Here is a 23776-nt window from a genome sequence, read left to right on the forward strand (position 1 = left end):
TCTTCCCCAAAATTATACATTAAGAGAATTTAAGAACTACAGACCTAAATAAATGGACAGATACATCATGTTCATGGATTGGAAAACTCAAGTGTATAAATATGTCCATTAATCCCATCTTGATCTATGAATTCAAGGCAATCTCAAAAAAATCCCAACAGGATTTTGTGTTTGTGTAGAAACTCACAAGCTGCTTCTACAACTTATACGGAAATGCAAAGAACCAAGAATAGGCAAATATTCTTGAAAAACAAACAAAAGAACAAGGTAAAAAGACTTACTTTACCATATATCAAGACATCTTACAAAGCTGCATCACGAAGGCAGTGTGGCACTGTCTAAAGGATGAACAAATACAACAGACAAAAATAATGTGCCCAAAAACAGACACATCCTTATTTGGAAATCTAATTTGTGGCAAAGGTTGCACTGAAAAGTAGAGGCGGGAAAGCTCAGTCTTTTCAATAGTTAGGGACAATTGTATATCCTTGAGTGGGGAGGTAGAAAGACCTTGACTCTCAGTCTCTCAAAATACATAAAAACCAATTCCTGGTTGATTGTAGATATAAATGTATATGGCAAAACAAAAAGCTACTAGAGAATATTTTCTTGACATTGGGGTAGAGAAAACTTTGTTAAACAGATCAAGGAAAATACTACAATAATACAAAAGACTGATAAATCCATATAAGCAAAGGGCTCATATCTGGAATATATAAAGGACTCTCATAAATCAGTTAAAAAACAGACAACTCAAAAAAAAAAAAAAAAAGACAAAAGATTTAAATAGACCCTCCACAAAAGAAGATATCCAAATGGTCAATAAACAAAAAAGGAGCTCAACATCACTAGTCGTCAGGGAAAGGCAAATTAAAATCACAGTGAGGTTACCAGAATGGCTACAATTAAAAGGACCAATGATATCAAGCAATGGCAAGAATGTAGATAAACAGAGCTGATGGCAATGTTAACTGGGATAACCACTCTGTAAAACTATTAGGCAGTATATACTAAAGGTATAAATGTGCTTATTCTATGACTCACCAATTCCACTCTAAAGGTAATGAAGTTGGATGCATATGTTCACCAAAAGACACATACAAGAATGTTCATAGCAGCTTTATTAATGATAGCTAAAAACTGGAAATAGTCAAAATGTCTGCTAATATTAGAACACATAAATAAATTGTTGGTATGTCCCCACAATGTCAGCTAAATAAAGACATGAACTACAGCTGCACATGACACTAATGAATCTCACAGACCTATATCTGAGTGAAAAAAGTCAGACCCAAGAGTACATATGGTATGATTGCACTTAAATAAAATTCAAGTTCATACAAAACTAACCTATAGTTTTTTATGTGTGCTGGGGTGGGAAGTGGACAGTATTGATTTGGAGGGACTATAAAGAAGCCTTCTGGGTGCTGGAAAAGTTCTATATCATGACCAGGATTGTGGTTATATGGGTATACACATGTAAAACTTCCAGCTTTATGCTTAAGATTTGTAGCCTTTATGGCACATGTTATTTCTCAATAAAAATTTTAAGAATAAACCAAATTAATTCCCTCTCCTCATCTAAAGTACTGATAAGAATGAAAAGGCCAAACAGTGTGGGAGAGAATATCTTCCAAACATGTAATCAATAATGAGCTCCTACATATAAGAAAAAGACAGGGGGGCCTGGGTGGCTCAGGTGGGTAAGTGTCTACCTTCAGCTCAGGTCATGATCCCGGAGTCCTGGGATAGAGCCCTGCATCCAGCTCCCTGCTCGGGAGTCTGCTTCTCCCTCTCCCTCTGCTCCCCCCCCCCACTTGTGCTCTCTCTCTCTCTCTCTCTCAAATAAATAAACTCTTTAAAAAGAAAAGGACAACAACAAAAGATGAACAAGAAAGCTTGAAAAAGCACTTTCCCAAGAAAAAATAACTAATGGCTATTAAATATTTGTTAAGTTGCTTTACCTCATTAGTATTCAAGGAAATGCAAAATAAAACTAACAAGATACTACTTTAAACTCACCAGAATAGCTAAAATTATATCATCTTAATAGCAAATGTTGGCAAGGATGCAGAGCAAAGAGAACTTGCACACACTTCTGGTAAGAGGACAATTGCTACAACCACCATAAGAAACCATTTGTCTTTATCTACTAAAACTGAAGCAGCAGCAATTCTATGACTAGGTCTTTACTGACCATAAATGGAAACATATGTGCACCAAGGACCTTGGACAAGAATTTTCAAACCAGCAAGATTCATAATAACCCCAGACTGGAAACTTAAATGCCCATCAGTGGAAAAATGGATAAACTGTGATATATTCACATAATAGAATACACTATAATATAGTAAAACAGCTACTCCAAATGAAACACGAATGACTTAGCTATGCAATTTTGAGTGAAAGAAGCTAGGCGCAAGAATATATACACATGAGGTAGAAAGAGGTCAAAAATACATAAAACTATCGGCTTAGAAATGATGATAGCAATTATTTCTGGGAAGGCTGTACGTGGTGATTAGGAACCATCAAGGTACTTTCTATTTGACTTGAGTGGTTACACAGGTGCAGCTCTGTGATAATTTACTGAAATTTACATTTGTTCCCTGTACTTTCCCTATGTATATTTTTCAATACAATAAAGGTTTAAACAAAGAGTCAAACCAAACCAAACCCAAAAATTAAATCTGCCTATGTTTATTCATAATTCAGAGGGTTGGAATTTTCTTTTTTTCTCAGCAAAAATGTAATGAATCAGAACTTTGCCTCCTAAGGATTTGGCATGAAAAGTCTTACTCTCACATCTTTAGGTGCAAAATTAAATAATTTTCAAAAACTTACATGGTTCATTTATAATAACTCTATCTGCCATTTTTCATAATGTAAATCGCAAGAAATATAACTCCTGTTACATCAAGTCTAAATTTTTAAGCCTGCCATTAAAAGCCTTCCACTAGCTGGCTCCATCTAAGCAGTAGAAAATTATCTACCCCTAAGTGACAACTCATTTAAAGATATGGTAAAAGCCTGACAAATACTTGATATCTGTTATATATGGGAGGCTACAGAGTGAAGAAATAACAAAAATCCAACTATTCCTCCATGGTCCCTAAGAGCATTAGTGCTCTGAAGGTTTCTAGCTCCAGACAGAAGTTTAGCAGTATGGGACTGGGTATTTTCAATACATACCATGTGTAGTGAGCACTGACATGCAAAAGTATGGGAGAAGATAAAATACAAGCAGTTAAAATAGGAAGATGTGGACTATAATAGAAATTTAAATGTTCAGATGCACAGAATACTTTTGTGGATCCCAATGATTTCAGAGTTTTAATCATAATTTGAGCACTATCAACAAATACTTAAAATGGTGTTAAAAATAGCCTTTTTCAATATTTTGGATATCCTAATAACCTCTCTTGAGCCAGTGCTTTTAAAACAAATAAACCAGTAGAATGAACCAAAAATGAATGAACCACATTTAATGACTGGCTAATCTCTGAAAACATTGGTAATTTGGTGTGATGTGACAAACTGGTATATGATATCTGAAACAAAGAACAATTACCAAATGTAAGAATTAAATTATAAATTATTAGCAAAACTAACAAGTAACTGGTTTACTGAAATAGAACATCTTTAAAGTATTTGAACTATTATTAAGTGAACCCATATTTACATTAGTCTCCTAAGGACTGTGTTCAGCAAATACAGGCATGTGCCATTACTCCAAAGTCCTTAGTGAAACAGAAGATCCAATTAATAGGCTACTGATCCCTAAAAGGAAAGTTAGTAATGTTTAGTCTTTGTGGAAAAAGTATATGTCATTAAAATATTAAGTTAAAAATCCAGACATTTCAACATACATGAGCTTTATGATAAGGGTTGTTGTCGTTGATTCCTGGTAAATATCTACGCCTTCCCAAAATGGTCTGAACAAACCCGTCTCTTTTACAATTCTTCACTGTCTCTCTCATGAAATGATTAATCCCTACAAAGAAAATACAAAAATATTTACAACCAAAGTCCATTCCTAAGCTCATTCACTAGCTTCAATATAATGAAATATACCAACACCCTACCATGATTCTTCACACTATATCACATCATCAAAACCTTGCATATAAAGTTTCATTCACTTTTTGTAGACTCAGAAACAAAAGGGACTTTAGAAATGACATAATCTATCACCAACAAAAAGTACGAAACTAAAGTCCAGAACAACAGAGGCACTAAAACCTAGGATCTTAAGGCAATTCCATGTTACTTTTCACAGGCTTCTTCTGCTCTTTGATTGTGTTAATCTTCTTTTACTTGGTCTTATCACTTCCAGGCTTAAAATATTCTAACAGCTCCTTGTTAGCATCTAAGCTATAATCTAAATAGGACCTAGTTGAAATTAATACATGAATAATAAATACTTCATTAGGAATATATACAACTCACTTTTTAAAATTTAAAAAGACTAGGTATAGTATACTATTCAAACACATTCATATTCCCTATACCAGCATGCATACTTTGCAATATAGGTTCATTATTATGTCCTATAGATCTTCAGGGTGAGTCTGTTGTTCTAGGCAGGTCAATGTCTTCACTGCTTATTCCTGTCTCTGAGTTAGAGAGGTCTTCTCTATGGTATTTAAAACACAATCAAGTATAGAGACTGTGCTGATCTATCTTTATTCATATGTGCAATCTCTGCTTTCTCATCCTAAATAATAAACACTAACATCTCCTAACTAAAACCCCTCATTTGAGGATTTCCATTGTGTGGCTGGCACAGGAGAGACATTTGAGGAGACTGTGGATGAAAGGAAAGGGAGAAAACTTCGCCAACTGAAGCTCTTGGTAATATTCAACCACCAGCATAAGAATTTCAGAAAGCAATTAAGGCTCTCACCTTTTTCTGTTTAAGAATTACTGTGATATTGTTGAGTGAAGAGCAAAGAAAAGGATGAAATTGAAGAGGCCACATCTCTACAAATTCTCTTACCTGACTCCTGTCAGAGGCCCTCAAATATTCAGAGGTTGAAAGAACACCTTTAAAAATGCAAACAAACAAAGGAAAGAGCGAGTGGGGGGGGGGCGGGCAAACCAGGAAACAGACTCTCAACTATAGAGAACAAACTGATGGTTACCAGAGGGGAGGTGAGTGGGGGACAGGTAAGACAGGTGAGGGGGTTAAAGAGGACACTGTGATGAGCACCAGGTAATGTATGGAAGTGTTGAATCACTGTATTGTACACCTGAAACTAATATTACACTGTCTGTTAAGTAACTGGAATTCACATAAAAACTTAAAAAAAAAATCAATCCTGAGGTATAGTTTACATACAGTAGACGGAACCCACTTTAGGTGAACAGTTAGATGCATTTTAACAAATGTACACTGCAAGATATGAAACATTTTTTATCACCTTTACAGTCAGCTCCCCATTATCAGCCTCAAACTCACTGATCTGCTTTATGACACTGTATCTTGGTTTTTCATGTTCTTAAAATTCATAAAAATTGAATTATACTGTATGTTCTCATTTGAGCTTGCTTTCTTTTGCTAAGTAGTATTCCATTGCAGAGATATACCAAAATTTGTTTACCCATGATCCTGCTCATAGACATTTGGTTGTCAGGAATAAAACTGCTATCCCATTCACATACAAGTCTTTCTTTGGATATGTTTTCATTTTTCTTGGACAGATACCCAATAGTAAAATTGCAGGATCACATAATTAACTGTGTGTTTCACTCTATATGAAAGAGTCATAGTGTTTTCCAAAGTGGTTGTACCATTTTACAACTCTACCAGCAATGTAAAAGACATACAATGTTTTTTTATTTTAGCCATTCTAGCGTTTTTGTAATGGTATCTCTTTGTGGTTTTAATTTGCTTTTCCCTGATGACTAATCATGATAACATTTGATGTGGCCATTCATATATCTTCTTTTGTGAAGTGTCTGTTCAAATCTTTTGACCTTTATTTTATTAGATTGTTTGCCTTCTCAGCATTGGGTTATAAGAGTTTTTTTTATATATTCTGGATGCAAGTTCATTAGACAATAAGAACTGCAAATATCTTCTCTTTTGTGGCTTGCCTTAGATTTTCTTAATGGTGTCTTTTATCAATGTTTATCTTTTATGTTTAATTCAGTGTAATTATCACCTAAGAAATCTTTGCCTACCTCAATGTCACAAAGTATTTTCCCCCTATTTTCTTCTGGAAGATTTATAGTTTTAGCTTTTACTTCTAAGTCTATGCTCCATATCAAGCTAACTTTTGAATATAGTATTGGATAATTGTTGAAGTTCATTTTTTTCCCATACTGGTATCCAGTTGTTCTAGAACCAATTGTTGACAAGACCATCTTTCCTCCACTGAATTACCATGGTAACTGTTGAAAATCAATTCACCATATATGTATAGGTCTATTTCTGAACGCTTTATTATGACCCATTGTTTTTCATGTCTACTCTTATGCCTATCTTGATTATTATAGTTTTATACTAAGTTTTGAACCCAGGGAGTGTTAGTATTCAACACTGTACTTCCCCCACCCCCAAAATTTTCCTAGTTATTCTAGGCCCTTTGAATTTCCATATAAATTTAGAATCAGCTTGTCAAATTCTACACAAAAGTCTAATGAAATTTTGACTGGAATTAAACTGAATCTATAGAACAATTTAAAGAAAACTGCCATCATAATAATATTGTGCCTTCTAATAAATTAACATGGTAAACCTCACATTTATCTAAGTATTCTTCAACTTCTCTCAGGATTATTTTAGAGTTTTCAGTAAAGTCTTGCATATGCTGTTGAATTTATCCCATGTATTTCATGTATTGTGATGTTATCATAATGGTTTTATTTTTACTCCATTCACTAATTACTGGTATACAAAAATCCAACTGATTTTTACAAATTAACCTTGTATGGGGGGTGGGGTGCCTGGGTGCCTCAGTGGGCTAAAGCAGCTGACTTTGGATCAGGTCATGATCCCCGGGTCCCGGGATCCAGCCTCACATCAGGCTCCACACTCAGTAGGAAGTCTGTTTTTCCCTCTTCCTCTGCACCCCCATCCCGCTCGTGCTCTCTAATAAATAAATAAAATCTTAAAAAAAAAAAACCCTTGTATAGTCAGACACTTCTAAATTTAGTTATTTGTTCTAATAGTTGTTTTTGTAGAATTCATATGATTTTCTATGTATAAGATCATGTCATGTGTGAATAAAGTTTTCTTTTTTGGGGACTGAGGTCTGGGCTGATTACAAAGGGTATAAAATAACTTTCTGGGACCATATGTTAATGATTCCATATCTTGGTTGTGGCGTAGGTTATATGACTCCATGCATTTGTCAAAACTTATACAAATATACATCTATAAGGGGTAAATTTTACTGTATGTAAATTGTACCTGAATAAATTGCCAAAGGAAAAGATAATTTAAAATAATAATACTCAAACTGCTCTTGTTCTTTCATAGTTTCTGGTACATTTAATCAATGGTTTACTGTTTCAAATTAAAGCTATCTAAACCTAAAGCATAGCACAATTCCAAGATTTTATGGTATGTTCACAATGACAAAGTAGCATATACATCAACTGGATTTTGTTATTCCATTTCTGTTTCTATTTTTATGAAAAAAGACCATCTTAGTAAATAATCATAAGGTTGATGTTATTTAATTAACAATACCTGGTGAAAACTTCCGAGTAATAGAAATGTTAACAGAAAATTTTGTAACACTATTTTTTTCAATTAATATGGCAAGATAATTGAATGGTATCTAGAAGATAATTAATATTTAAGGTTTCTTTACCTGTATATCTGGATTTGAAGGAATCAATGTAGCAAGCAGCATCATTTTCTTTAATGCCCATCTGCTCTCCCAATGATTTAGCACTCATTCCATAAATGATTCCATAGCAAATCTGAAAAGGAGTCATCACACTCAGTAGGTAAATTAAAGGTCATAACTACATAAACTGTAAATATAAAAAGCTGATGGAGATTGAAATTTGGTAAATTTTTTATTTCATAGTGTGTCAAAGAAATGATTAGATCTGCTTTTGGTAGGTTAGATTCATAGAACCTGATATCCAGTGAACATCTTTTCTCTTTTCTGCCTTTTAACAATACTTTGGGGCTGGGGGAGGAAGGGGAAGAACATGAAGAAATGTGAATGTGTGTGTTTTAAGAAACTAATCCTAGCGATTTAAAAGGGAAGATTTATTTCTGACTCTTTGTCATGTATCCAGTAGTCTTCAGAGCAGCTTTCTACTCCTACCACATTAACTCCTGCTTAGAAAAGTGCCCAGGAGTCAGGAAAGAGAAGCATTACAAACATTCCTCTCCTGGCTCTTGCATAGGATAGAGCAGGAAGAGGAGGCTTCGTGGTTGGATAACAGGGAATACTTCTTTGGAAATAAATATGCTTTCCACCTCACCACCACCTGATATCCCACAATTGCAGAATTCAATTGGGTTAAACAAATTCCTGAGGAAATTTTGGGAGTAGTGGAGGGAAATGGTCTAAATAGGTCAGTAGGAAACTGTAATTTAATAATAAGTATTGCCTGGGTTTAAATCCTAGTTCCAGCATTTATCCAGGATTATCTTGCAGAAGCTACCTAAAGTCTTGTACCTCAATTTCTGCATCCATTAAATGAGGATAGTAATACCTGCATCATGGAATTGTGAAGATTACCAAGTTATTTCTTCTAAGTGTTCAGGAAACTGTCTGATATAAAGCAAGCACATATAAATATCATTAAATATAATTTTAAAAGATAACTTGCAAAAAATGATTATCAGAGTTCCAAGCTACTTTTAATGTGATAAAAACAGCCAGAAGTTTTTATCCTTTCCCTGTCTTTTTTAATACATTGAGAAAGATTTTTTTCCCCTCCTTTTACCTTTTCCTTTTTGGTATTTCTACATTTTATTTTACTGTGACTCCCACTTTCTTTTCTTTTTTTTTTTAAACTTGGGTAGTAGATAGCACTGGCTGAGATCTCCGCCAGACCCAAGGAGCAGACAGTTCAGAGCATGGTGATTGAGTATAGCATAAACACTACATAAATCATGCAAGAACTTACGAACTAGAGGCAGATATCATCAGTGGATGAGTGCTTAGGTTATAAAGTCAGAATGTCTAAGTTCTGGCATTCTGAGCTCATCCTGGCTCCACCACTTATAGCTGTATGACCTTAAGCAAATTACTAGCTTTTGGTGCGTCAGTTTACTCCTATATAAAATGGAGTATATAGGAATATAAAATACCTATTTCATGGGTTTATTATGAAGATTAAATATTTGAACATTACCTATTTTACCCAGGGTTCAATTCTTGCTGAATGCAGGACCCAGAGATTATTAAACAGAGAGAGCAAAGCTGGTTTTCTAAAGAGTGGAAGAACCAAGTGCTGGTGCTGAAGAGGTAATGGCGAGAGGAAGGGTTTCATGCCTAACGAACCAGTCAAGAATCACGGCCATGAGTAACTAGAAGTATAAAGGCAAAACTAACACAGCAGGATCTTAAAGGTGGGAATGATGTTCCTTTGCCTCAGCCAGCAAGCCTACTCTCTCAAAAATGGCATCAGATTTCCCATAGGCCAAGTGGTGAAAAAAAGTATCAGTGTCAATGGAGGCCAGGAAATGGTGGAAATGTGGCCTTTCACTTTCTCTGTGCATGACAGTCATACAGGAGTAGGAACTCATACGGACCCACTTGAAAAGTCCAAGGACAATATAAAGTTTCATATGTGGATTAGCTAACCAACGACCTCAAAAAACGAAAAAGCTATCAGTTTATTATAATCCACAGCTCAGTTTTTTTCAATAAACATTTAGAGAACACCTGTAAAAATAAAAAGATGAAAATATGTTTACAGACTAGAAGGACATTTTTAAAATACACACACATACACATAAATAACAACTAGCAGCACCACAATATCTACCATTAATGTAGATGGCTTTCCTCACATGAAGGAGCCTCTCAGACTACGTCTATCGATTCTTTCTACTGACCCCATGAAGGAAAGTATAATGAATGCCATGAGACAGGCTCAGGTGAATGTGGTTTGAAAGATCCACAGATGGAGAAATCATTCCTCAACTGAAAATGATCAAGGCAATTTTTAAATTTTTTTAAAATTTTTTTATTTTTTTCTGTTAACCACCATACATTACATCATAAGTTTTTGATGTAGTGTTCCATGATTCATTGTTTGCGTATAACACCCAGTGCTCCATTCAGTACATGCCCTCTTTAATGCCCATCACCAGGCTAACCCATCCCCCCACCTCCCTCCCCTCTAGAACCCTAATCATTAAAATTCTCATATATGTTAAGCATGTTCACTAAGATCACCTGCTTTGCTTGTTGCCTCAGATCATCCCCAACAGACTCTGGCTCAATCATCTTCCACTCAGCTGCAATACTCCTGAAAACATCAGCTCCAGTGTTTAATACTTGAATGAGGCGACGATCGTGGGATAAATGAGCCAAGATCCTCAGTTCAAGTTGAGAGTAATCAGCAGCTAATATTAAACCACCTGAAATAGAAATGATTTTAGAAAAGCTGGTACAAAGATAAGTCCAGGGTTTATATAATTGAGCAGGATGACAGAAATTTAGATCTAACAGAACCGTAAGATTAGGGGAAGGGAGGAAAAACTGAATGGGAAGAAATCAGAGAGGGAGACAAACCAGGAGAGACTCTGGAAACAAACTGAGGGTTACAAAAGGGACGGGGCTTGGGGGGATAGGGTAACCGGGCAACGGGTATTAAGGAGGGCACATGTTGTAATGAGCACTGGGCGTTATATGCAACTAATGAATCGTTTAACACTACATAAAAAACTAATCATGTGCTATATGTTGGCTAACTGAACATAATAATAATAAAATTAAATTAAAAGAACTATAAGGTTATGTACCCAAAAGTTAAAATCTTGCTCTTAACGTGATACAATTCAGTTCTGTAACTTAGACCATTTTGTTTTTTTTTCTGTTTAGCTTTCAAGTATATGTAATATGTGTAAAGCCACCCCTGACCTCTGCCCCTTAAACCACTGTGGTAGTGCTTTCTTCAGTGTTTCTACAGCACCTGACACATAATCTAAAATGGTTCTTTCATGCTTCTCCCACATAGCACAGAGCCATTAGGGATGGGATACTTAATTTTCCTTTGCATTCTCAGAAATCCTTGCACAGTACTGGTACTTCATAGCCCCTTAAATGGTTGTTGAATAAATGAATGAATGAATGAATGAATGAATGAAGCAGTTTTGCAATGTGTGCACATTTTAAGTGGGCTGGAGAGAAACATGTGCTCTGCTTTGACAACAAAAACATTCAATGGAAACAATCAAGGGGTTGATATGTGGAGAAGAGTTACAGGATTAGGAGAGTTTACCTATGTAATAGAAATGACTGGATTACATAATGGGAAAACAAAATTTAAAAGATCATGGCTAAAAAAAAAAGGAGAGAAAATATTTGCAACTGATGCTACCATGGACTCATTGCCATATTATAAAAAAAAAAAGTGCTACAAATCAAGAACAAGACAAAATATAAACAAGCAGTTCACAGACACCATCAAAAGAACCTTAAACATACTAAAGAATGCTCACCTTCATTCACAATAAAAGAAATTCAAATTAAAACTACAGCAAGAAACAATTTTTCTCTACTTAAATTGCAAAAATCCAGAAATTGGACAGCACATTCTGTGGCAAGGCTGAGAAAGAAACACATACCGTTATTGGGGACTAAATGGTTACTGTCCCCCATTACATTGCAATTCAACAATATCTATCAAAATTGATCAGGTTTATTCTGTGATTCAGCAAACCCACAGTTTGTTACACAGACAACCTGCACAGAGATTAAACTGGTTTACGTTCAAATTTATTTACTGATAATCACAACTCTCCAGTATAAAAACATTAAATGAAAAAAGGCACACAACAGTGCATATGGAATCTGTATGTTTGTGTAAGAACAGGGAAAGAAAATATTACATACTCATATTTTCTTACATCTGCATAAAGAATACTACAAGGATATATAAGAAACTCATATAGGAGGTCATCTAGAGGAGCTGTAGACAATAGGATAGCTAGGACAGGAAAGGAAGCAAAACTTCTCAATACCTTTTATATATTTTGATTTCCCAACTATGTGAATGGATAAACAATTCAAAAATAAAATATATAATAATTTATTCTTTGCAGATGATATGATACTTTATGTGGAAAACCCAAAAGACTCCCATCTCAAAACTGCTAGAATTCATACAGGAATTCAGTAAAATGGCAGGATATAAAATCAATGCACACAAATCAGTGGCATTTCTATACACCAACAAGACAGAAGAAAGAGAAATTAAGGAGTTGATCCCATGTACAATTGCACCCAAAACCATAAGATACCTAGGGATAAATCTAACCAAAGAGGCAAAGGATCTGTACTCAGAAAACTATAAAATACTCACGAAAGAAATTGAGGAAGACACAAAGAAATGGAAAAACGTTCCATGCTCATGGATTGGAAGAATATTGTGAAGATGTCAATGCTACCTAGAGCAATCTACACATTCAATGCAATCCCTATCAAAATACCATCCACTTTTTTCAAAGAAATGGAACAAATAATCCTAAAATTTATATGGAACCAGAAAAGACTCTGTATAGCCAGAGGAATGTTGAAAAAGAAAAGCAAAGCTGGTGGCATCACAATTCTGGACTTCAAGCTATATTACAAAGCTGTCATCATCAAGACAGTATGGTACTGGCACAAAAACAGAGACACAGATCAATGGGACAGAATAGAGAGCCCAGAAATGGACCCTCAACTCTATGGTAAACTAATCTTTGACAAAGCAGGAAAAAACATGCAATGGAAAAAAGACAGTCTCTTCAATAAGTGGTGCTGGGAAAATTGGACAGCCACATGCAGAAGAATGAAACTGGACCATTTCCTTACACCACACACAAAAATAGACTCAAAATGGATGAAAGACCTCAATGTGAGACAGGAGTCCATCAAAATCCTAGAGGAGAACACAGGCAGCAACCTCTTCAACCTCAGCCACAGCAACTTCTACTTAGAAACATTGCCAAAGGCAAGGGAAGCAAGGGCAAAAATGAACTATTGGGACTTCATCAAGATAAAAAGCTTTTGCACAGCAAAGGAAATAGTCAACAAAACCAAAAGATAACCGACAGAATGGGACAAGATATTTGCAAATGACATATCAGATAAAGGGCTAGTATCCAAAATCTATAAAGAACTTATCAAACTCAACACTGAAAGAACAAATGATCTAATCAAGAAATGGGCAGAAGACATGAACAGACATTTTTCCTAAGAAGACATCCAAATCTCCAACAGACACATGAAAAAGTGCTCAACATTGCTTGGCATCAGGGAAATCCAAATCAAAACCTCAATGAGATATTACCTCACACCAGTCAGAATGGCTAAAATTAACAAGTCAGGAAACGACAGATGTTGGCGAGGATGCGGAGAAAGGGGAATACTCCTACACTGTTGGTGGGAATGCAAGCTGGTGCAGCCACTCTGGAAAACAGTATGGAGGTTCTTCAAAAAGTTGAAAATAGAGCTACCAGATGACCCAGCAATTGCACTACTGGGTATTTACCCCAAAGGTACAAATGTAGTGATCCGAAGGGGTACGTGCACCCCAATGTTTATAGCAGCAATGTCCACAATAGCCAAACTATGGAAAGAGCCAAGATGTCCATCAACAGATGAATGGATAAAGAAGATGTGGTATATATATATACAATGGAATATTATGCAGCCATAAAAACAAAAACAAAAACAAAAACGAAATCTTGCCATTTGCAACAATGTGGATGGAACTAGAGGGTATTATGCTAAGCGAAATAAGTCAATCAGAGAAAGACATGTATCGTATGATCTCACTGATATGAGGAATTCTTAATCTCAGGAAACAAACTGAGGGTTGCTGGAGTGGTGGGGGTGGGAGGGATGGGGTGGCTGGGTGACAGACATTGGGGAGGGTATGTGCTATGGTGAGTGCTGTGAATTGTGTAAGACTGATGAATCACAGAGCTCTACCTCTGAAACAAATAATACATTATATGTTAAACAACAACAACAAAAAGAAGATAGCAGGAAGGTAAAAATGAAGGGGGGGAATCGGAGGGGAAGACAAACCATGAGAGACTATGGACTCTGAGAAACAAACTGAGAGTTCTAGAGGGGAGGGGAGTGGGGGGATGGGTTAGCCTGGTGATAGGTATTAAAGAGGGCACATATTGAATGGAGCACTGGATGATATATGCAAACAATGAATCATGGAACACTACATCAAAAACTAATGATGTAATATATAGTGATTAGCATAGCAATAAAAAAATAAATTAATTAAAAATATATATATATAATAATTTAAAACAAATGACCAGAACTTTTGTGGCCTTCTTGCCATAAATAAGAAAAAACGGGCAGAATACATGAAATAAGTGTTTTCAGATGTCAGAATAGACAGTGCAGGACTACAATCTCTTAAGAAGCTGGGAGGAGAGAGGCGATGAGGTGAGCCATGCAACTGTCTCAGGTTTCTGAAAGGAGGAATTTACCAGAATGCATTGCAGGGAAGGAGAGATGAAACAAGCACTATGATCTGAGCTGAGGAAGCAGAGACTAGTTTGTGCCTACTGAGGAGGCTCTAGAATTTGTGGAAATTTGGAGAAAAAAGGAGCTGCAGATAAAAGGAGCACCACAAATATGCACAGCAATCCCTTTGGATTTTTGACCCAATACTAAAGGAGCAAGAAAGTTCAGGGAACCAAGCAAAGAATCAATACTAAAGAAATAACTATTACCAAAGAAACAGCCACCATCGCACAGCTGTCAGCAGAACAACTACTTGAGCAACAACCTCTTGAATGTTGAGAGATGTTCGAGCCGTGACCAGATCGAGTGGACAAACCCTGTTAATACCTTGAGCACCAAGTAGAGACCCCAGCAAAGCCACACCTTACAACCAGGGCTAATCTAGCCCTAGAATAAAGGCCACTCTAAACATTTGCTAACAAAGCTTTAAAAGTCACAAAATGGGGCGCCTTGGTGGCTCAGTTGGTTAAGCGACTGCCTTCAGCTCAGGTCATGATCCTGGAGTCCCTGGATCGAGTCCCGCATTGGGCTCCCTGCTCGGCAGGGAGTCTGCTTTGCCCTCTGACCCTATCCCCTCTCATGTGTTCTCTCTCATTCTCTCTCTCTCAAATAAATAAATAAAATCTTTAAAAAAAATAAAAAATAAAATAAAATAAAATAAAAGTCACAAAATGATCAACTGAATGTGAAAGTAAATTAATTGTCTGCCAGAAGAAAATGTTATTAATGAAGACTACAAAATCCCAAGAGTCAATAATGTAGCAACCATAATGTCCAGTACACAATAAAAAAAAATACTACACATATGAAGAACCAGGAAAATGTAACTCTGACCAGGAGAATATTTAGTCAATAGAAAAATGACCCCAAAATTAGAGATGATGGAATTTTAAATAGCTACCATAGATAATGTTCAGGAATTTAAAGAAACATACATACAATGATGTAATAAGTAGTGAATTGCAATAAGGTAATAAAAACTAGACGAAAAAAATCAAATGAAAATTCTAGAGCTAAAAATACAATATTTGAAATGTAAAATTCACTAGAAGGATGTGCTAGCAATTAGACACTGTAGAAGAGAAATCCAAGAACATTAAGCAGTCAATAGAAAATATATATTGTAGCACAGAATAAATACAAACAGACAGGGAGGGGGAATAAAAAAGAAAAAAGTTTCAGTGACCTGTGGGGCAGTATCAAGTGGTTTTACATATGTATATTTGGAGCAATAGGAAGAAAGGAGGGAGGAGAGAGAAATGAACAAAAAATATTACAAGTGGGACATCTGGGTGGCTCAGTCGTTTAAGCGTCTGACTCTTGGTTTCAGCTCCAGTCATGATCTCATCGGTCATGGGATCAAGTCCTGTGTGAGGGCTCTGCCCTCCGCAGGGGAGTCTGCTTGAAGATTCTCCCTCTGCCACTCCCCTCCCCCACACTTGCACATGCATGCTCTTTCTCTCTCTCTCTAAAATAAATATTTTAAAAAATATTACAAGAAATAATGGTTGAAAATGTTTCAATGGTTGAAATGTTACTAAAAAACATAAGCACATAGATTTAAGAAAAAAAAAAACTAAACCAACTCAGGATATTCTACAAAATCAAAAGTCTCAGAAGCAAAGCATGAAAAACTACCCAAAGACTCTCAACCAAATCAAATTGCTAAAACTGAGTAACAAAAGTTAAAAAGCATCCAGGGAAAAGTTAATTACATTATGCTTACAGGAGGAGCAAGAAAAATGATGGTGTACTTCTCATCAGAAATAATACAAACCAGAAGCTGATGGAGATATTTATTTTTTTATTATGTTATGTTAATCACCATACAGTACATCATTAGTTTTTGATGTAGTGTTCAAAGATTCATTGTTAGTGTTGAAAGAGAAGGACTGTAAACCTAGAAATCTATGTCACATAAAATGATCTTTCAAAAGTGAGGATAAAATAAAGAAATCTAGAGACATGGGAATGCTGGGCTCAATCACTGTCAGTAGAACTGCATTACAAGAAACCTTAAAGGAACCTTAAGTGTGAACAGAGATAGTTCACACTTAAACTCTTCAAACCTTGAAGTACTTCCTTCAAGATTCCTCGAATTACTCCAAGAAATGAAAAGTGCCAGAAATGGTAAAAAGTGGACAGGTAGAAAAGACACTTTTTTATTTCTTGATTTCTTTGAAAGATAATAGACTTTAAAGCAAAAATAATAACTATATGGTAGAGTTTATAAATCATAGAAATGAAATCTATTATAAAAGAGGTAAAATGGAAAAAAACTTTACAGATGAAGTGGTGTAAGATTATTTGAAGATAGTCTGTGATGGGATACATATATACATATTGTACACTCTAAAATATAGTTAATAAGACAATAGAGGAAATAAAAAATAAAAAATAGTCATTTAAAGCTTTAAAAAATAAAGAACAGATAGAATAAATAAAACACAAATAACAAGACAGTAGAGTTAAACCAACCGTATGCCAATAAATACTTTAGATGTAAATGGACTAAACACGACATTTAAGTGACAGAAATTTTCAGATTTAATCCATATATGTTTAATTTAAATGAAATTTAAAAAAATAAAAACAGTATAAAATATTGTCATGTTAAACACAATTTTATTGTTAGGTAAGAATAAATTGATGGATGAACAGATAAACAAAATAAAGTATATACATATAATATTCAGCCTTAAAAAGAATGGAAATTCTGACATATACTACAACATGGATGAAACCTGAAGACATGACGCTAAGTGAAATAAGCCAGACACAGAAAGACAAATACTGTATAATCCACTTATATGAGATACATCAAGTAGTCAAATTCAGAGACAGAAAGTGGAATGGTGGCTGCCAGGGACTGGGGACTGACGGGGGGAGAGTTACTGTTCAATAGATAGAGAGTTTCAGTTGTGGAAGATGAAGAAGTTCTGGGGATGGATGGTGGTGATGGTTGTACAATCTACCATGATGGGTACTTAATACCAGAAAACTGAACACTTAAAAATGGTTACAATGATATAGTGCTGATAGTTCACACTTAAAAAGCAAAATGGAAAATTACCAACCAGGTGACACTGTCACATAGACCTAAAGTCCCCCTTAGAATATTTTCTGACAGAATTAAAATCAATTCAGATGGTTAACTGCACTCAGCCAGACCTGCTAAGGGGGCAGAAGATAAAGGAGCAAATGTGTATACATATAGCAGGGATGATTTGGAAGTTAGATTCTGACTTCCAAATGTCTCATGACTAGAGCTTATAGTGTTCAACCTTTCATGAAAGGCCTGTGACCAGAGTACTAAGAAGAGGTCAGGCAGGAGGAGGGCAGCCTTGGAGGTTACCCCTGCAATAGGAAATAGCGGTGCGGGGAAGAGAGAAGCAAAAGAGCAAAGCAAGTCAGGGAGACAAAACATGATTTCAGCAGACTGCTGCTGAATAGCATACACCACAGAGTTTTCCACAGAGCAGATCATAAAGACAATGATGACTGACAACCTGGCAACATAAAGGGGAAAAACAGCCCACACCGAAGAGAGGAAAGATGGAGGGACCAATGCATACTTCTGAGTCTTATTCATAATGCAGGCTTTACCAGTGCTTTGAAAACCATTCCCAGAGCAATGAGAAGCTCAAGAACCATCAGCCACCTTACCTGGGAAAGGCACAAAGGCATGTCGCATGCTGACTGAAAATGGCATTCCTCTGTCTGAGGCTCTCTCCTCCATCTGTGCTTGGTGTCCAGGGTTCAGGCCACAGCTCTTCTTACCTCTTCCTCTGTCAGGCAAACAACATCAGCAGCTGGACATGAAACAGTCTCAAATATATGAAAAAGGTCTCATTTTTCAGTAAAGTCAATAGTTCCATCTAGGAAACTTAAGAACCTTTTCATTTGAAACTCACTTTAAAACTTAACAAAGATACTAGATTTTCTTTTTTAGCAAACATTCAGTTAAACACGAAGTAAGGCATTTCTGTAACAGCTTCTGCCACAAACTACTTCTGAAACAATTACAGACATTTAGCTCAAATCAACAAATCTTTTTGACCATATCTAATATAAATTATCTATGCTTTTTCTTCCCATAATGTGTATTTGGGGAAGACAGAAGGGGGGAGATGTTCCTGACATAGTTAAACTCTTCCTTTTTGCATTTGAGTTCGAAAAGCACATCGTGCTGATTGATTTAATTAGTGGCCCAGGTTTTCAGTCTTTCACCATCAACAAGCTTCTTTATAGACAGACTCAGGATTTTAAATGGATAGCATGTATGCCCAGAACAGAAAATGAAACTAACTTCATTACTTTATCCAATAGGCTGGTTTTGAGCCATTCATACTCATAAAAGTGTATTAACACAAATACAGAGAAATAGCCTCTACCTGCTCATGGGAAGTAGGCGTTTGCCTAGGGCTTGGGAAGGTGGGCTCTCCCCTACTAGTGTTGGCATTTTGATCTCAAAATCTCTTGGCACATTCTGAATATTTGGTTCTGTAAAGGTTATTCGTCCTAAAATCAAACAGAATGAAGACAGAAAATTGAGGGGGTTAGGGGGGATCTGACATTTATTTTCACAGTAATTGCATTTCTGAATTATGCATTTTCTACTATTGCTAAACTAAATTTATATTTAAATATTTTTCATTATGTTCATGCATCTAACAATGATAAAATAAGTACAAGACCAATCCTAATGTAAGTGAATATATGAGTCAACTGCAATAGAATGTTTTACATTAACCTAGCTCTCTAGAAAACAAGCCCATGATAAGAAGGAATTTGATAAGCTGAACTCGTCCTGTGCTAAAATGAATACCAGATATCAGCACTATATGAATGTTAGCAGTGGTATTAATGAGTAAAGACTAATCAAATGGATCCTAGGAGAAATGACTGTCAAAACCTTCAAACCCAGGAATGCACAAGACACAGAGAGAGGATCTGAAGCAGAAGAGCAACTGACTGCTGAAAAGGGACAACCGGGGCCCAAGGAGCCAGCTAATCTGTAGGAGATGGAGTAGTGAGACGTGGTGACTGGAACATCACTCACTAGACATCACCTGGCTGCTTTTCTGCATCACCATCCTCACTCATCAAGAGAACCAATGGTAGCACCGACAAAGCTGGAGACTAGAATCAGGATGTTAATGAACTTTCTAGGAAAGAGAAAGCTATTTAATGCTTATAACTTTTATTTCCCCCAAATATTTTGCAGTTTATTTGTTTACTTATTGGTTGAATTTTTCTGAAACACATAAGCATTATTCAAAAAAAGTCTGGGTCGTTGATGTTGTTATTGCAGTTTTTACATATATACATATATGTACATATATACATATATAGTTTTATAAAATCTTGTTTTATAATATACTCTTCATTGTCATGGGCTCTCTACCAGCTAGTATATATAATTTCGTCTTCTTTTGATGAGTCAGACATTTTAAGTACTTCAGATATTCTTTTTCTGAACAAACCCCTGATATATGTCCTTGTTATTTAGCTTTTAAGAAAAATTAGTGCTCAATGAATGGCAGATATCAATATACTTATTACCATCACCATTAATATACTTATTACCATTAAATGGCCTGCTCAATGTTAAAAAACTAGCCAACAGCAGGAGTCCAAGGGGCGCCTGGGTGGCTCAGTTGGTTAAGCGACTGCCTTCGGCTCAGGTCATGATCCTGGAGTCCCAGGATCGAGTCCCGCATCGGGCTCTCTGCTCGGCAGGGAGCCTGCTTCTCCCTCTGACCTTCCCCCCTCTCATGTGCTGTCTCTCTCATTCTCTCTCTCAAATAAATAAATAAAATCTTTAAAAAAAAAAAAAAGAAGGAGTCCAAGTCTCTTGCTGCCTCAGCATACTATCTTCTTTTCGATAATAATATTTAATATTCAGGTCTACTGTTTGAATTAATGAGGCTAACACTGGCAGACAAACAAGATGGCAAAAATAGATTATAAAACATGAATGTAGCTTCATGGAGGTGAATTCTAATAATGAAATGGCTTTGCTATGCTTAGGTAAGTTTGTATTTCTAAAATACTCTTTAAATGTAGGCATAGTATGGTGAAAACCAATCGACAAAAAAGGAATTGATTACTTTCTATTTTATAAGCAACAGATAAATGCAACACCTTTAGAAACTCTACGCTGATTTTGGTTTTGCACCAACAAGGATTTATTTTACGTAAGTTTACATCATTAGCATATGTCTCAAAATGAAATTTAAACACCAACAGGGCAAGAAATGGCTAGGGTGAACTAAGAGGTTAGCTAAATACAGAAGAAGGAAAAGAATTTGTTTAGAACAGGGAATAAACGTGCACAGAAAAAAGGCAGCTCATCCTGGTGCCTCCGTCTGTAAAAACAGCAACAACCGGTAAGGAGCTTGCACAAAGTGCCCTGCACTATTCTAAACACTTTAAATGTATTAGCCTATTTAATCCTCAGCATGCCCTGGTGAAGTAAGACTATTATTACTGTGTTTTACACATGAGGACACTCAGGCACAAAGCTACCTTGAATAAAGATTTAAACCCGTAAAAGTCAGATAGCAAAGCCCACATTCTATACCACCAACCTAAACTGTCTCCCCGATGAGATTTAATGCTGCCCTTTCTTCCAATGCACATTGCATTTCGCAGATATTTAGTTTTGCACTGCCTAGCACAAGAATGATTTTTTCCTTTCTAGATTACTCATACCTATCCCAAAATTGCTACAAGACACCCAAAGGACTCTACAGCTCTTTTCTGGTTAAATAAAATAAGACACTCATCTGTTATACAGATGCCCCCCAGCATTACCTAGATTCATCTTGGGGAGAATCTTAAGAGGTTTGGGAGAGGGCTAGGACTGAAATTAGATAAAATGACTGATTCATATATTAATCTAAAGTACAGTCTCAGACATTCCAGTTACTCTATATAGTACTTGAAAGCTGGAACTCTATCTTACTAAATCTCATCTCTGTAACTAGTATCCATCTATATTTTGGATGTAGTATGTGTTTTATAAATGCTTATGAAACTTCACAGAATCCAATGATTAACACTTGAATTCCTTGGTCACCTTGAGCAAATATTATATATGAAAAGTTTTCTTTCAAAATTGGATATTATTCATATTTAAGATTTCTCATTACCTGTAGCAGTGTGTGATTGTGATACAGGATAGATTCTTTCCATTCCAAGAAAAGGATTCAGACGCTTTTCCCGCTGCAGAGGAAAGACCACTTTGGTAATAGCATTAGTGATTCTTCTCCACTCTAATATCAAGCCTGGTAAAGGATGCAATGCCCTTAATTTATTTAAAACATCCTGCCAAAGAAATATAATGAAGTAAGATCAGATTCCATAGCAAACTAGGCTCTCTTTTAGGTAAATAATATAATCTCAAAATTAAATTTGATAACTCCTATATCTACAACTCAAAATTACTGTTTGGGTTTTTGGCAATCACCATAGTGATAAAACTATGATAACTATAGATGGTAAAATGCAAACATGCTAATGCTGAGTAATATCAATTTAGATCTACCTTAAAACAAATCAGCGTCAATTTAGCAAGGTACTATAACTGCCTTCCTTCACCCCACCCAAGAATCTGTATCATGTCTTTCCTTTGTCTATATTTTCCTCCTCTATTCTCATGTGATTGTAAGTTTCTCATGGTTTTTTTTCCTTTTGCCCTAATACTTTAATCATTTCCATATCAAGAAATGCAGAAGACATTAATCTTTAAAACTTTGAACTTTCCATGCTACAGAATTTTGGTAAACTGCTAAGAAATAGGAACTTGTGAAGTTAGAGGGCCCGTGAGATAAAACAAAAAGTTTTGTTACAGAATGAAACTGTGGAAACTTCCCTAGAGCAGGCAAGTCATAGTTAAGGATAGTAGGGTCAAAATTCTACAGAATGGCAACTTGGATTCTCTTTCCATGGCTATTATGGTGGTATTTTCTACCCTTATTATTCCACTGAAAATTCATTCAGTAAAAATGTAACAATAAGCCTTTTCTCTCTTCTCTCCCAAACATACAGTTCCCATGGATTGTAATTTGCAATTTTACTTTGAAATTAGTAGATTAGATTCTTAAACTCATGGAGAACTTACTATTTTGCTCTATAATTGAAAAAAATGTTTTATTTGTAATGGCTGGGTGTTTTCCTTTTTTAATTCTTCCACACCTTTATCCATGCTCCTATACTATACAAATTATATTATACTTGAAGTCCAAGAGTAGCGGATGTCAGTAATTAAATAATGTCTATAGGTCTGAGTTCATAAACCATTATACTGTTTTAATAATAGGAAGGACACAACTGCTAGATTAGATTTTGGTCCAGATTTTCCATGATGGAATGTCTCCGCAGTTTTGGCAGGGAGCCGAACCACAAACCAATTTGTTTTTATCTGGACACATTCAAATGGTGAGCTATGCTGGATCTTGACTTCATCAGCATTCTTTCAAGACACCAAAATGCTAAAAGTAATTCAAATTCTGCCCTGTAACTGTCACAAAGAGTACCTTACTAGTGCTGTACTGTTTTCCCAGCTTTAGCTTGCGTCCATTGTCATTCCCTCTTCTGGTAGAACCCAAAGTTTTCTTGCTGCTTTGGTTTTTTATTTCTCCATTTGGTGGTAACTTCAATTCCAAAAATAAAACCTGCAATAAATTAATGCTTCTTTAGTCAAGAATCAAATCACAAGCATTGTCATTCACAAAACATTTTTAAGTTATTTGAGAAAATCCACACAATTCAACATGGGTTGGCAGAATTTTTTATAACATATTGAACTATCACATTTAATAAATAATGACAATGAAAATTTGCATGTCAAGTAGGCTATCTATACCCTAATTTAGGCACTATAAGATTAATTCCAATAATGGGCTTTTTAACAGTCAGGAACACAGGAATGTATACTCTGTGTGCTGAACAAGTGATAAATAAGCTATTGACATTGAGACTTTAGGTTGCTCTGAGGACTGTGAACTCTCCTAAATACCCCTTGATATGGTAACCGACATGGCTGCTCAATCATTTAAGTCTCAGCAAGGGTCAACACGGGAGCC

The 23776-nt window shown here is 35.8% G+C and overlaps 1 protein-coding gene across 10 annotated transcripts in view; it reads right to left on the reverse strand.

Annotated features, from left to right (window-relative positions):
• The window catches only part of POLQ (DNA polymerase theta), a 123643-nt gene that overhangs the window by 12397 nt on the left and 87470 nt on the right, over positions 1-23776 (reverse strand). For 5 of the 10 annotated variants that reach the window (XM_064596716.1, XM_064596685.1, XM_064596756.1 and 2 more), the window contains 7 exons: positions 23228-23365; positions 21842-22016; positions 19079-19205; positions 18351-18472; positions 10380-10564; positions 7824-7935; positions 3870-3994 (listed from right to left, as the gene is read on the reverse strand). In XM_064596716.1, coding sequence (XP_064452786.1) covers positions 3870-3994; positions 7824-7935; positions 10380-10564; positions 18351-18472; positions 19079-19205; positions 21842-22016; positions 23228-23365 — 984 coding nt within the window. The other 5 variants (XR_010413357.1, XM_064596790.1, XM_064596814.1 and 2 more) reach the window with 5 other exon arrangements.

Source organism: Mirounga angustirostris, unplaced genomic scaffold, assembly GCF_029215605.1.
Source record: "Mirounga angustirostris isolate CCGP_5_RB_7025 unplaced genomic scaffold, mMirAng1.0.hap1 SCAF_1, whole genome shotgun sequence".
Lineage (NCBI taxonomy): Eukaryota > Metazoa > Chordata > Mammalia > Carnivora > Phocidae > Mirounga > Mirounga angustirostris.